The 16,386-nt window shown below is 37.3% G+C and overlaps 2 protein-coding genes across 6 annotated transcripts in view; one reads left to right on the top strand and one right to left on the bottom strand.

Annotated features, from left to right (window-relative positions):
* The window catches only part of emp (epithelial membrane protein), a 165,729-nt gene extending 153,296 nt beyond the window's left edge, over positions 1 to 12,433 (top strand). For both annotated transcript variants that reach the window (XM_019051398.2, XM_019051399.2), the window contains 4 exons: positions 2,599 to 2,765; positions 3,735 to 3,856; positions 4,820 to 4,945; positions 5,857 to 12,433. In XM_019051398.2, the coding sequence (XP_018906943.2) occupies positions 2,599 to 2,765; positions 3,735 to 3,856; positions 4,820 to 4,945; positions 5,857 to 6,165 (724 nt within the window). In that variant the 3' untranslated portion in view covers positions 6,166 to 12,433. The remainder of the gene's footprint in view (positions 1 to 2,598; positions 2,766 to 3,734; positions 3,857 to 4,819; positions 4,946 to 5,856) is intronic.
* LOC109036975 (facilitated trehalose transporter Tret1) overlaps positions 10,774 to 16,386 on the bottom strand; it is a 25,192-nt gene continuing 19,579 nt past the window's right edge. For all 4 annotated transcript variants that reach the window (XM_072301789.1, XM_072301788.1, XM_072301787.1 and 1 more), the window contains one exon: positions 10,774 to 16,122. In XM_072301789.1, the coding sequence (XP_072157890.1) occupies positions 15,526 to 16,122 (597 nt within the window). In that variant the 3' untranslated portion in view covers positions 10,774 to 15,525. The remainder of the gene's footprint in view (positions 16,123 to 16,386) is intronic.

Genomic DNA, 16,386 nt, shown 5'->3' with positions numbered 1-16,386 from the left:
TAAGAGTATAGTTCATCAGTATTTTAATTCGCATCATAACTGGAGCTTTAATAGTGGCATATCTGCCGGTGTTTGTGGAAACTATATTATATTGTAGAAAGTATTTGAGGATATTTCAATGCCCAAACTATTACGTTTAGATTATATATTGCATTAAGGGACTACTGACTCAGGCTCGTTTATAGAATCAGTGGCGTGGCGTGCTTTGCGATACAGCGTAGTTTATGCCATTTAAACCTATGGAAAAGGGTCGATAAACAGGGTGGTCGCAGCAAACACCTTAATAATTGATTCTTTACCATAGGTTTAATTGGCAGAACAATCGATACATAGCAATTCACGCCACGCCACTGTATAGAATCACCTATCTGCATGTGTTCTGTGTGATTACACTGTGGTTATTCTGTGTGATTGGCTAGCGCGAATCTGATGCAAAATTCTTAAAGGCCGTTTTCTTTGAGGTCCTGTGTTGTGTGCTTGTGTTTGCGGAAGGAGATTCAAAACAAATGGAAACGAACATTTGAAATAAGGTTATGAGACTGATGTTGTCATCGGAATCTTTGAGGAAGAGAAGGACCAATAAAATTGCAAGTTTAAAATAGAGTTATGAAACTGATGTTGCAGTAATGATTTTTCGAGGTGACGATGCGTTCCGCGTGATTAGGTGGCGTTCAGTGGTGCTTGACGGAGTTATCTAAAAATATTGCTTTCTCAATATCTAAGAGATTAAGAGTATTAGGAATTGTATAAAAACGCTGATTCAGAACTGTCATTTTACTCAACGAAAAAAACTTTGATTTTACGCTGCAAAGTGCAACGAGAATGACCCATGATCATGCAGGTACGATTGCATTTTGAATCTGGTACTCATCAGGTTCGAAAAAAATTGTAAGAATCTAGTCGAGGGTTCAAGATAAGTTCATTTCAAATTTAATGTTCAGCTTGTTTCAGCATTTTAATGTTCAGCATAATTTAATGTTCATGTTAATTTAATTTTTCGTCTCTTAAAATTACTCGAAAAGCATCTAAGCCAAAAATAAAGATTATCCGTTCATAGTTTAGCTCAAGATTTTTATAGCAACGCTCATTCATTTTTGGCATTCACCTGCAAGTATAAGTAAACAAATTCGATGGGTTATAGAACATTTTTTCAAGGATTTTTTTGTCAGCGCACCTGTTTTTTCCAGTAGTTTATGTCCACGCGTTTTATCGGCAGGGAAGTTTTGGTCCGCGTACCAATTATTATTGAGACTTAAAATAAAATATTCTTGACGGCATACTCAGGAATTTTTCTGCCTAAATCGAGTCACTTTTTTCTCTAATGAAATTTGGAAGTTATGCTAAATCTTTATTAAATACGGATGCTAGGACTTGATGAGTTTTAGGACTACGCTCCCCCTTGTGCCGTAGCATCTTGATTTATTTTGCGGAGAACGCTGCGTATTCTTAAAGGATGCCCGTCATTCTTAATATATTGGGGCGCCTTCAATTTCGAATGATACTATGCAACACCTCTGTCGTGAAATGGTTGCTTGAGGAGTCATGCGGCACGGCGAGCGGGCGGCCAGCGCGGAACGCGCATTGGCGCCTACAAACCTAAGTAGATACTTCAAACATTGCGCAATGCGTGAAGTATCCCAGTTAGGTTCGTAGGCGCCAGTGAGCCTCTCGCGCTGGCTGCACGCCGCTCTGCTCCGTTTGGCTCTAATATTTAAACTCGCAGAGTCAGCGTTTTTCAACTCATGATTTTGAAATGCTTGCACACTCTGCATGGACTATTCTCATTTAAATTGATGAAATAAGATATGTATTAAAGAAAAATATATTGTGTATGCTGTAAATATTAAGGTGATTCCGTGTCAAATTTAATGATTTTCAAAGCCCTCTAATTTTTAATTTCATATTTTGTGCTTTTACTGTGCTGCAGCGCAACCAAACGCTCAAAATTGGACGTATTTGATTCTAACAGATCGATGCACAAATGGGTTAAAACCAAAGATTGCGTGCTTTTTGGGTTCTCCCCTCTTTTATTCATTTTTGTACAGTTCCTTTCAACACACGACTCATTGAGATTAATATCGATGCCATCGCTTGAAAATGTTTTACAAACGTTTGCTACGTTTTACTAAGTAGATGAATCACAGGAAGAAAGTAACATTTTGTTTAAAAAATGAGTTACCATAACAACACCTCCTTCTCCTTCAATTTTCTCATTTCGATATTGTCGATATAATTTTAAAATCGGACTTAAATATAAAGCTTGAACCAAGTCACTGTTGCTTATTTTACGCATGGATGTAAACTACTGAACAAAACAGGTGCGTGGACAAAAAATCGTTGACGGGATGTCCTGAAACCAATTCGATGACTCAAATTATTGGAGATAATTTTATCAATGTCGATATTTGTAAAAAGTTAACCAGCTAAGCTTACCAAAAAAGAAATCAACCGAAAATGAAAAGGAATAAGACAGATCTTAACTATTAATCCAGTAATAAACATAAGTCTAATTAATTTAAGGCGAGTTAGTGCAATCTTCTAAGTCTAAAGAAACTTCCCTTGCCACTATATTTAACCGCCTTTTCCCCCCAATTTCAGTTACAAGCAAACTGTGATCACCAACGGTCAAGTCGAAGGTTACCGTTTCACCCCACCGAAAGACGTCTTCGCCGATGCCTCCGTCAATCCAGAGAACGACTGCTTCTGTCCATCTGGACCACCTTGCGCTCCAAGCGGAATGATGAACGTCAGTGCTTGCCAGTTTGGTAAGTATTCGGCCACTGACAATTAAATCCAGCCATAAATTTATTTTCATTCACGTTTTTCGTCCAAACAAGAAGTATAGAACTGGGCAGCTTCTTACGTCATTAAAACCTCATATTTAATTCCCGGCGATTATTTCATCCAGTTAACATCCAGGAGATGCATAAATGGTCGTATAAAAAACTATAAAACAGAAAGGAATATTTAGAGACAATGTTGCTTGTAAAATAATTTCCTCTTGATGCGCGGGGAGATTGCAACTGCAACGCGATGCTTCGGGGTTTATGCAGATTTATACAGGGGTAAGTATTATGCCCATAAGTTGGAAACCCGGGGCGTGTAATTACAGAGTGGCGAATGTAATACGATTAAATTACGTCGTAAATTTTGTTCATTTAGATTAACCATTTGCTGTTTTGCTCTTGATACCTTTCATGCTGCCGCTTTCCGTCAATTATAACATGCTGATCCTCCAGGCTAGGGTCTTAAGAAAAATCTTTGCTCCCTCGTTTTCTCCTAGCGAATAAGAGAAAGAGGGTAAAATCATTAAATTACATGTATCTCCAATAAATTAATCATGACAGAGGATGAAATTTGAATTATCAAGGACAAAAGTCCATTGATCTAATCTTTGGCAGTAATTGTATCAATTCCATGATGAAATTTTTCCCAGGTCGCTTATCAACTCGTGACGTCAGTTAAGGAATTAAACACCACGAATATTTGGCGAATAACATTAATAAAAGGGTGAGAGCCAGAAAGGCTAGATTTTATGGCAACTTTCAAAGTTTTATAAGATTTCTTATGTGTTTTCTGTCTACGGAGCGTCTATTACTGAAATTTGCTCTGGTGCTGAAAAAGTTGCATCTTGCTGATTTGAAGGCGTTTTTGCTTGAATGCATTATACAACATACAGCTTCTATTCTTCCTCGATGTTTTATTGAAAGAAGTATTCTCCTTTTCTGTTGCAGATTCTCCTGTCCTCCTATCTTTCCCTCACTTCTACTTGGGAGACCAGAAATACCGAGAGGCTGTTGAAGGTATCAGCCCCCCTGACCCAGAGAAACACGAGATGTACATCGATGTACAACCCGTAAGTCTCTCTCTGTAATCTTAGAATATTAGTTTTCTTAAAAATGAAAGTACTAAAGTAATGAGAGTATTTTTTCAAATAGACAACCGATGAACCATGAACCACTAGACGGAGTAAGTTTTAAGTACTTTGTGACCTGTTTTTTTTTTCTTTTCTTTTCTTTTCTTTTTCATCAAATTTCAACGCAGAACATTACGAATGTTGAAAATGCCCCAAATCAACTCAAAATTCAGATATTGGTGTTTGAAGTCTACATTAAAATGAAGAAATTCAAACTTCCCAATTCCAAAAGACTAAGATCAATGGCTCAAATTGACACTGAAAGTATACTTTTGTTCCATAGCTACTTGATATAGTTAGGTTCCAAAAATACTCTTCCTCTTTTGGCGGAGAATAAATTTGAAATCGATAAAAAAAAGTATTCTGAGAAAATTATCCCATTAAAACAAACAGTGAAATTTTTTTAGAGCCAGCTTTACCTGATAGACTTTGGTCTTTTTTTAAGCGGAATATATGAACCATCAAATGTAAAAATCGCTTATTCATCACTCCCGAGTTGTCTTTGAAATCTTTTGTTATATCCATGGTGTTTCATTCGTGACATTTGGACAAGAAAACACGTACGGCAATGCTTGAACTCTTATCATATGTTCGTCAGAGGAAGTTCCCTAGCTATGCAAAGTCTACTGTACTTCATCATTTTATTTGCGATAAAATATCAAATTCATTGCGACTTTAAAATGTCTGGAATGATGAATAAACTTTAAGACTCCTTTCGAGCCCTTTTGTCTGGAGGAGAGTTCATTTATATTAAAATTGCAGAAATGTTTACATTGCGTGTGGTAGTACAAATCTTCAACTTTTCACGGTTCACCAATGCTCATTGATCTGCCTTCGGCATGTTTTAGTTTCTCCCTTTTGCAGCGAATGATGACTTTATACTTACACTGTTATTTTTTTCAGGAAATGGGAGTTACCCTGCGAGCTAGAGCCAGAATCCAAATTAATCTTGCCGTTAGCCAAGTAATTGACATCAAACAAGTAGCAACCTTCCCTGACATTGTATTCCCCATCATGTGGTTCGAAGAGGTACGTACAATCGGATAATACACCCATAAGTTCCTTTTCTTGAAAAATACACACACTGAATTACACTAAACAAGACTGAATTACATCGAGATTCAATGTAAAACTGCTATCTCCTTCCTCAGTTATCTACTTAAGGTTTTAAGAGTTTACTTTTGTAACTTCAGTTCTAAGTTTTGAACTTTTGGGGTGAACTTCTCCTCAAAATACTGATGTTTCAAGAATATTTTACCATTCTTCTTATTACTCTAATCTATTTCTTTACTCACAGAAAAAAAAGGCTCACAATCTTTTCTTCAACATTATGATCAAAATATTTTCCAATAATATCCATTTAACTATTCAGTAGTTTTACATATTTTTTGAGATCCTAAGGGGGAGAGGGCCCGTTAAGCATTACGTAATCATCAAGGGGAGGGAGTGCTAAAAGTTCGTCACGTAATTAATAAACACACCCCAACCGAAATTTTTCTCCTCGCAGCCTCCCATAGATTTCTAATCCCCAGCTCTTTCCCTATGGAACACTCAGAGACAAGAGACCCTCCACTTGTATTTCGGCTATTGTGGAAGCTTTTACTTTCGGGACATCGACATAAAACTGTTGACTTACCTACATGGTTGATGTTTAACAACGTGTTGGCAGTTTCGTTTTGCAAACAAGCCAAAACAAGCCGTAGTTTGGGAAACTTGTTCGGCTCATGACGTCACCCGAGGCTCATCATCCACCATGTAGGTAGGTCAACAGCCGAAAAAAGAGTGATGACTGTTGCTCTTTTATAGTTGTCCATAAGGAATCGTTGAATTCCCGAAGGTAAAAGCTTCCACCTGTCGCGAAGAGGCCAGTGGAGGGTCTCTTGTCTCTGGGAACACTAATTCGCTCGAAGCTTTCCTAACAATTTTCTCCAACTTTCCAGGGAATCGAAGGTCTGCCGAACGAGGTAACCGACCTGCTCCGACTGGCGACTTCAGCGCCTCCGGTGGCGAAGGCCGCCCTCACCTGGACCCTGTTCCTGGCCGGCGCCGTCCTCCTAGTCCTGGCCGTCGGCTGCCTCATCCACAACTCCGGCCGGCAGGAGACCCTCAGCCTGGAGGGCACAGCCCACTACGCCGCCAACGAGAAGAGCCGGCGGATGAAGGCCGCCGCCGCAGCCGCCTCCGCCAACGGAAACGGGAAGTCGCCCTCCGGGGTCAACCCCGCCTTCATGGACGACAACGCCACATAATCTTAAGGCTCAAACAGCTTTAGAGTCTCTCATGCCGGGGAGCGCAAATTGAGTCATGGGAACTTTAGCATGGGTAACGGGATAAACTTCCATTTGGATCAATAGGATCATTAGGTCAGTTCGACGGCATAACGTTCAAAGGAACCTAATTTCACATACTCATTTCAAAATCAACAATATCTGTCATTGATTTGCTTATGAAGATACGTAATACTTTAAAAAAGAACAATGATGGTTGGTTTTCTCACCAACTTTTTTTTTTTACTTTTTTCTAAAATAACTCATTTGCTATTTATTTTTCTATGCAAATGACTGTTTTTGTGAAAAGGTTGGAAATTTTGTTTATTTTTACCAAATTTTTTGACAAATTTAAAAAACAACACATCTGTCATTGATTTGATCTTGCAGATGAGTATTTTTTTTTAAATACTTTGAAAGTTGGTCTCTGTGGACCAAATTTCTTAGCTCATTTTGAAAAAAAAATATATCTATCATTGGTTAATCTATGCAGATGAGTGATTCTGTAAACGAGTCTAAAAAAATGGTTTCTCTCAGCGTCTTGTCCTGCAGTTGCGCCAGTCACAGAATCGGGTTTTGATGGTTTCAGATCATACAGCAGTTTAAAATGATAAGATCTCTTCAAACTCAAAGTTTCTGCGCTAAGTACAAGCACAGTAATCTACAACCGTCAAACCACGAACACGAATCTGTGACAACAGTAATACTGACCCATTTTGTAAAAGGGGAAATCCATCGGCGGGCAAATTTAAGACAGCCGAAATTCTATTAACCTCAAAGAATTTTGGTTGTTCTGGACTTACTCACTTTCACACGTTTCTCAAAATGGAACTCTGTTTGATACAAATGGACATTTTTCTCGTAATAATGTTAATATTGCTCATTGGTTAATGATATTGCATCTTTTTGTGTCTAAAAATAAAAATCGAACAAAATCACATGAAAACTTGCAATGTTGTTGATAACAGTGATGTTGATATTAGTTTTACTTACTCAGTTTTGTTGAATTTCTCATGACTTACAATTTCCATTCCTTGACAACTAGGGTTAGACCCGTGGTTTTGTGGAGCTGTAAACTATAGAAAACGCGCTACGGACTAACCTGAAAATTTTACTTTTTGGGCGCGCCAATAAAGTCATCTTTAAGATGACCGTGTGAAGGTTTAATTTGCAACGAAAATCAACATGTTTTATCACAATGGCAATTTAAAAATTCAATTCACTTGCAATTGGTTGATTTTATAATCTCTTTCTTGTGTTTGCGAGAAACAAAAAAATGTTATCAATTTTTTTAAAGTTTCTCTGTACCTTTTAAATCTCAATGCGCTCAAATCGATTTAATACATTAGGATTAGGTCGGGTTTTCTGTCGAAGAGATCAGAATGTAATTTTTTTGGACAAAATCACTTAATTTGAAAAAAACCATCCGCCAATCTTATGACGTTACTGTAAAACCGATGATACGGGTTCAAACATTATGGAATGTTTAAAATTCTGCCATCAAATTTTGTCAAAATTTACAACGCTGGAATCGATTACGGACTTCACTGGTTTAATTTTGGATAGAGAAGCAAATTAGATACGCTCTCTCAGCTAAAATGTAACTTTCTTGTTTTACAAAATAATTCCTTACGTATCTGACCATTCTATGTCTGTAATTGAGGTCATTTGCGGAAGAATCAGAAAAACATCTGATCGTCAAAAAATTTTAAGTGCTTGATGAAATCACCTCTGACACATCTGAACCCTAACCTCACAACGCGCGTCTACGAAAAAACAGCTCTAGTTGTGCCATACTTTTTCAAAATCTCTGACCGCAATTTGAAGTTGCAAGGGAATAAATCCCGCATCAATTGTAAAACATTTTTATTTATATTTCATGCAAAAAATGTAAGGGAATTTTGACAGTATTAGTTGGTAGAAGCGTTTAAGAGTGCATTCCAAGGCTCCTTTTCCCGATACTAAGCGTTTGTATCGCAGAGGCCATCGATATGAGTCCGGAATTCGGTGAATAGTGTCTCGGACCAAATCCAACTCATCGGACAACGTCAAGTGTCCTGAATCTCAGAATTCGAAGCACATATCGCAGGAATCAATTCATATCATCGTTGTATTTAGTTTTTTTTTTACATTTCATCTGGACTGCACGATGCTTGGTATGTGGCACATCCAGTGGTGGGTTCAAAAAAGATCAAGGCTGTATGGCAGACTATATAAATTATCTCTAACTTCTTATTCGATTGAAGATCAACATAAGGAATTCAGGCTGGATGCTCGATGTAGTTTTCCAGTAGAAGTCCAAAAAAATTTTGCAGAAGTTTCTGCAAAAAAAAACCCCCACCACTGATATCTCTCTAATGTTGAAACTTTCAATGAGTGCCACTTTTAAATAGAGATCTTCTTTTTTATAATTTTCTGTTAGCATTTGTAAATATGACTGACTTTGGTGATTTTAAAATTTAGAGAGAATACTCGCAAATGGAGTCGAATTTTCTTTGAATTTGTCTCAATCTCTTTCGGTATGGACAACTGTTCGGAATCAGTGCTGTTAGAATTTTACCCGGTTGAAGTTCTCTAACCAAGTGACCTAAAAAATAACGGGGGATTTTCTTCTTCACCGTGGTTCCTAGTAATCAATTTCCGCAATTTAATTACAAAGCACACTTAATGGTGTAGTCAAAATTTAACAAAAATGCGGCTCTTCATAAATTGTTTTTAGTTTCATCTAAATCTTGCAAAATGCTTGGTCGCCAAATTGCAATTTTCCATTCAATTTTGAGTGAACAAAAAAAAAATCGTAATGTTGGGGAGCCGCCGTATGAACTGTTTTTGCAAAACAGTAATGCAGTGCACTCAATCTTAAGGAGAATATTTCTGTTTCCAGGGTTTTTTTTTAACGGTATTGGTTTGACTAAACCCTAATCTAAGAGCACTGATTCTGAACTGAACGATGCGTAGGAAGAACAGCCTTTCATTTGTCCTGAATCACAAAGAAGTCCACGGCGGAATATTTAGACCGTTCTGTACCTGAATGAGATTATCTTAGGAAAAGTAATTTTTTCGAATAACCTGTGTCATGAATTTGTACTTTTTTAGTATTTTAGTAGCAGTATTGTTTTAGTTCTTTGAGCTGGACTCCCCACAGAAGATTCACAACCGCTTCATCAGCCCAATTGAATCAGGGCCGAATGTGCAGATAAAATCAAAATATCTCAAATTAATTCGTCGCTTTATTTTCCTCACGCGAAAAGATGAAGACAACTTATTAAAGACAAACTTGTTTGCCATAAATGTTTATAATTATTTTATTTCTTCGATACTTCTGATGTGTGTGGAAAAATAAAGTATGTAAATTATGTTACCAATTTCTTGATTGCTTATTCTTATTTGATATCGTCTTTTCTATCCTCTGTAAATTTAACTTCTGTGTTAGATTAATTTACCGGTCTTGTCTGCTGACTGACTAGGATACAATTTATGTCTTTTCGTAGAGTATCCGTTTTCACATTTGCGATCGTAAAATATACTTACTGTAGTATTATATTTACTTTTTTTACGATTGAGTCATTATAATCTTTGCAAATTCTTCTTGAATAGGGAATTTTACGTAGCCCATGTACATCACACTTTATTCATTGCAAAAAGTATCCATGACAGACTTTAAGTAGAACCAGAGACATCTTTTAACGCAGGACCATTCTCTTCTCTATGATTCTGTACTTTAATTGCAGCGGTGTGAACTTATTCCGTCCAATATTTTTATTTTTATTTTTTTATTTTTGTGCAATTACTGTGTTTTCAGTTTCTTTTTAAATGTTATTTGCAGACCTTTTAATTTTGTTTTCTAATTAAAAATTTTATTTAGCGTGGCATTTACGAAGGATTGTACTTAAATTCTTGGGTGCAAACTCATGAAGTAATGTTATTAATATTTTGTGTAAATTAATTTTATTTTATCGAGTTTTGTAATAATTGTTGACTAGTTTTAGAAAGGAGAATGACACATTATCATTAAGGGAAAGAGTGACAACAGAATTGTCTAGATGCTCGAGATAAGAACTTGGAATTGAACTGTAGTGATTATTTCTATAAGTTGTGCAAAAAGTGAAACGCTCTTCCCTTAGTGATCCAAACCATTTCCATCGAATTTCAAACACTAATTTTAATGTATTAAACAGAAAAAAACTGATTAAGGTGAAGTAAGTCACTTTAATAAATTTCATATATTCATCCTTACATTTCATCCATTCATTCCTCTTATACAATTTAGAACTATCAAACTTAAAGCTCAAGCAGTTTTAAAGCACAAATTGGATTACACTAATCATGGATTAGTATCGGACAGTATTGGTAACTGAGCCAATTTCGATGGAAATGGTTTATGATATGCCCAATCAATGCAACACACCTTTTTTGCTCATTCAAAGGCAAATTTGTTTTCGAATTTAAACAAATCCTTTGATTTGAAACGTCAGTTTCTAAAATTGTAATTTGATGATGTGCATTTGTGAAGCATGTAATCTTATTTTCATTTTTCCTCCAGATCCAGCTGACATGCTAGTGAATGAAAAATAAAATAAAGACTAGCTGTAAAACTTGCACTTGAAATTTATTTTCGTGATTCATCAACTTTTTGTGCATGGACAGATTGGGAAAACAGGCAATCTCTGTATTGCTACAGGAAAGAATTGACGCCAATAGACTGGATCTCGAACAGAGTTCGTCGCACCATTACAAACCCGAGTCAGAAAACAGAAGTTCAGACCGTAAAAACTGAACTTTTAGTTTTCTGATTTTTGAACTTTTAGTTTTCTGATTTTCTCATTGTGACCTCCATTCCAGTCCAATGGCAACTAATTTTAAAAATTCCCCTCCGCAATCGTAATATCAATGTTAATAAATCGCTGCGTTGTGCGTTTCAATTTAGAGTTCATTATACAGTTTCATGAAGCTCTAGTCATCGCAATATTCATTTCAAACTATCACTCCAATTCACCATAATGCTCAACAGGCACTTTACGGGATGACCAATGAGGATATCTTGTGGTCTTGATATATGCTCGATAAATGCATGCATCAAATCATGCCTTCGTTGAATGCATGTAATTTGGAAACTTGTGATTTTCCAGCTGTAAGCGCTCTAAATATCAAAATGTGTTTGGTGCGACGGTTATCTTAATTGTCAGTTAATTTTACAATCAAGTATTTAAATATATTGTCAGGGTCATTTTTAAGTAAAATACAAAGTTTCTCCTGGCGCGAGCTTAATATAATTTAACTTTAGTTTTTAATACGTCACAAATTTTCAAACATAGCAGCTGCTATTTTTTTTTACTTTCCATAACTAGGCTTTTGTGGTAAAGTTTCATATTTTTAGGTAATGTTTGTAAATATTCAAAATCATTAGCTCATTTACTTGTAAATTATTACTGCTGTAAAAAATCAGACAATCTTTACCCCTATTTTAATTTCATTGGTATCTTTGTTGTAAAATATTTCCATTAGCATTCCAGTTTAAGGGCCCGTCACAGATCAGCAATATTCTCTCTGAAAGGATCTTTTTATTACTCAGTTTATTGAAAATTCATGAACGATGCATGAATAAATACATATCAACTTATAAGGAAGTAACGGTAACATATAAGTATCCTCATTCTCGACATGGCCTTGGATATTTAAAAATATGTAAATTAATACTAAGCACCCAATACAAATAAAATAATAAACTACAATAAATACACTAAAGATAAAATTGCTATTTCCTTCAAAATTTCATAAAACAAGATAGCTTTAAAGAAAATGCATATCCAAAGAAATAATAGTTTACTGACCGAAAGCTACATTGCAGTTACTTCCTTATAATAGGCATTTTGAGATCCTGGAATTTTAACACGCATTAAAATGTTTGGTGAAACTTATTACTTTTCAAGTTTGATGAATGCCTCAAGATTTATGTTTTTTTTTTATTATAAGAAATAAATATAATTTTAAACTTTGAAAAAATATGTCCAACCTTGTTGGAAGGAGCAAACGTATTTATCTCGGCTAGTTAAAAATTTTCTTGTGACGATATCACTGCAATCGTCCAATAGCTCTCGCTTTTTTGATTGAAGTTCGTTATGGACAATAATGTATTGTGTGCATTCCTCACGTGCCTTAGATTTGTTACTTTGTCAATTGTTAATGATCTGTCCGAATTTCACTTACTCTCTTTATTTTGTATACAAATAAAAAAAAACTCTAAGATGCATTCGGTGTAATGGTTTTTTTTTTAAAAATAATCTAGCATGCTTGCATCCTTAACTGATAGGGGTGATTTGATTGCAGCTCAAGAATAGAAAACGTTTGCCTACACACAGGAGTAAGAGCAAAAACGAATTATTTCATTTCGATGGTGTGGCAATATCGCCAAAAAAAAAGGTGAATTTATCTCATATGTCACCGATTTTCTTTCATGATATCATCGATGAACTTTTACGAGTATTTCAATTTTTCATGAATAATTTTTTTCATTTTAGGGTTAATGTCTTACTAAATATGAGGGTCATCAAAGAGTACCTAAAGTATTATTTTTAATTTTTTTTAGAATCCAAAATCAACGAATATCCTCAGTGCACTCATTCAGTGGATTTTACTGGGAAACCCTACAGGCTAACTCGCGACATACTCGGACCGCATCTTACAATGAGGTACCTTCACGAAAAAAATGTTATGGGTTATCTCCTAAAATTGTGGTACATACATACATGATATGGATGATGGGCGTCGCCCGATTTCCTTCCAAAGCTCCCTCCCGGATCCGATTCCCTCCTAAGATTCCCTCCCAATAAATTATGTGTAAATTAAAAACGGCAACGTCACAGCAATGAAAACAGATAGAACATAAAAAAAATGTAAACTCACCAAAGTATTAAATTGTGCAGCAGAGACTGGATAATCAGATTTTTCTTTCATAAAATCTGGATTCGGCAGGTCCGGCTCGTCAGAAATATTCATTTTTCGAGACATTATTCGTCATTGACGTAAAAAACTGAATGGGGTTTCAAATAATCGAAATCACCCGCCGCGTCGCAAAACTGTCGAAGTCTTACAATAAAATATTTGGCGAGTTCTCAAAAGACGCGTTTCGAATGAATTTAAAAAAAGGTTCATCGTCAGGATCTCCAGAAAGCGTGACAATGGCTGCTTCCAAAAATTTAATTTTCTTGACGGTGTTCAGGGCGGGATTAAGAGGGTGGCCACGTGGGCCGCGGCCCATGTCAAACAAATCTAGGGGGCGGCAAATTTTGCAATTTTTTTAAATGTCAGTATAAAAAAAACGGATTTAGAAAAAAAATCACAAACGAGAAAAGGCTACAAAATCTCTCATTTCCTGAGAGTATAGTAATTTCTAATTTTGTCGTCTTTCAGTGATACAAGAGACAGCACCTCTAATTACTCGAGTTAAGAGAGATACCAAACACACAATTTGACCTGGAACGGCGCGCCTTAGGGAGAAATGATGACGAAGACTTGAAATGAAAAGGAGAAGCCCTTGGCGCGGCAATCGGCATGTAACACATACCAGCGCCTACAAGACCGCCGCAATACTTCACGCATTGCATCAAACACAGTGCGGTTATTGCGGTCAGCGTGAAACGCATAGCGCCTACAAGACTGCGTGAATACTTCACGCATTGCGCCAAACACGGTGCGGTCGGCGCGGCGGCGGAAGTTAAAATCATTAAACCAAATTTTGTGTTTTTTCTTTCATAATTTTTTCGTTCATTTCTTTATGAATGGAAGGCCTTGTGCATTAGAGATAGGTTTACGAAACTTGACTTTCGCGCAAAGTTCCGTGACCTTTTGCTAGTAGTGTTGACAGGGCTTTCCCAAAAAATGTGTTCAATACGAGTAAACGCGTCTTATGCACCCCTCCCCCGCTGGTACGTTCACTTGATGGTTTTTATTGATGTTTCAAAAGGAACGAGAAGAGGGTGGCAAAATACAGGCGGCTCATGGGCGGCAAGTAGGAAAATCCGACCCTGACGGTGTTAGGCAGAGACAAGAGACCCTCCACTAGTATCTTGGCCATAGTGGAAGCTTTTACTTTCGGGACTTCAGCATTCTACTGTTGACTTACCTACATGGTTGATGTTTAACAACGTGTTGGCAGTTTCGTTTCGCAAACAAGCCGAAAATGGCCGAAGTTTAGGAAACTTGTTTGGCTCATGACGTCTTCCGAAGCTCATCATCGACCATGTAGTTAGGTCAACAGCCGAAATTAGGGTGATGACTGTTGCTCTCTCATAATTGTCCATAAGGAACTGTTGAATCCCCGAAAGTAAAAGCTTCCACCTGTCGCCAAGAGGCCATTGGAGGGTCTCTTGTCTCTGGTGTTAGGTCGGATTTTTGCCTCGGTGTGATTGGCGGAACTCAGCGTCATGAGTGAGTCGCGGATGATTTTTTGTAAAACCTCGATGAATGCGCGGGTATTAGGATGACAAATTTAAAAATAAGAATTGTAACGAGCGTGAAAACTTTCGCAGGCATTCGTTTTTTTTTAGGCCAAAGGTCCATCATCTTGCGTGCAAGTTATCAGCGATAGTGTCGCTGGTGGTGTCCACCTATATATTGCGCGACGTTGCCGTTTTTATTTTAAACATAATTTATTGGGAGGGAATCGGATCTGGGAAAGAGGGAATCGGGCGACGCCCATGGATGATATGGATATTCCCAATTTATTTTGGTTGTAACGCAACTCAAATTGGGGTGGTGCCGCAACACTTGGATCGTTAACCTAATGTATTAGGGTACTGGAGGTGTCGTCAGATAAGTTGGCATTTGTTTACTTTCGGTTTGCGGGCGTTTTCGCATCACTACTATCCACATGAAAACATCAGATTCTCGTAGAAGCGAGAACACAAGTTTGGATAGGTTTTTTTATACCTTCAAATCTAGTAACACTTCAATTTTTAGCCACAAATAAATCATAGCCACATAAAAGTCGCGGATCATAACTGGTAAGTACTTCTTTTACGATGCGAGCATGAGACGGATGTTTTCAAGGTGGATAGTAGCGAACGCCGCTTTGTGCATAGGCGTAAATTCTTTGTCTGCGCCTGCAAATTGAAAGTAATCAAATGTCAACTTATCTGACGACACCTCTACCACAAGTAATTGGGGTACTACCACAATTAACTCGAAATGCCAAGTTGGGACTTAAACTCTACCTCTTTTTTCCGTGGAATTTTGGCGCCCTTCAGATACAACATAAGTGTCATTAGTTTTGTTATGCAGATATGTGCTTTTATATTTAAGTTAGGAATATTCACACCTCATATCAAAATACAGTGAACTTATTTAGCTATTAATAGAGGATAGTGGTACCACAATATTTTGGTCAATTTCCTGAGTTTTCCCCTCGAAACCTCGTTCCACCTCCACCAGGCTTTTGCCGTGTGTCTCCGGCAATATATAAATCCCAAAAAGACCAGCAAGAAAAGAACTCGCTGCAAACACGAATAAAATCCCGTGAATCTTCAAAACCCTCAGGCACGCAAAGTAAAACTTAACGTACGCAAAATAAGAGCAATGCGCAGCAAAATGTGTTGCCCCACTCATGGTACCCCTAACGCTAAGTGGGTACAACTCTCCTACCATAGTCCCGGGCAGACAGTTAACAGCGAATTCGGCCGCCACTAGGTAGGCGAAGATGAATGTGAGAGGCAGCCATTGGACGGGCCTGTCGCACGGTACGCACCGGTAATGGTACTCGTATATTACCGCTCCGGCGAGGGGCACCGCCATGCAGAAACCGGAAATTGCAGTTGATAATTTCCGGGAAATCGAATTGGTGTAGACGCCGACAGTTATGTTTGAGAGGAATCTGACTGTTGATAAGGCCACAGAGACTGACACAGGGTCGTAGGTCGTGCCTAGACTCGCTAGGAAATCCACCTGTGATGAAATATTGAAATAAGTTCAATATATAGAAATAATAAATTGTAGCGCAGATCTACTATAGAAATAGAACATTTCAATCAACGCACAAAGGAACGTTGCATACTTCTAATAGGATCTTCAAATCCCTACTCTGACAGAGTTATTACTTGTAACTTAATCAAATGTGTTAGAAGTGAACATTTCTATCGACTCGATAGCAAAATTCTCCGGATGTTGTGAGTAGATGTTTGAACGTAACACAACTTCAAGGCCGAAAAA

This window comes from Bemisia tabaci, chromosome 6, assembly GCF_918797505.1.
Source record: "Bemisia tabaci chromosome 6, PGI_BMITA_v3".
NCBI lineage: Eukaryota > Metazoa > Arthropoda > Insecta > Hemiptera > Aleyrodidae > Bemisia > Bemisia tabaci.
The sequence above is the reverse complement of the archived record's forward strand: the minus strand, read 5'-3'. Positions and strand labels throughout refer to the sequence as shown.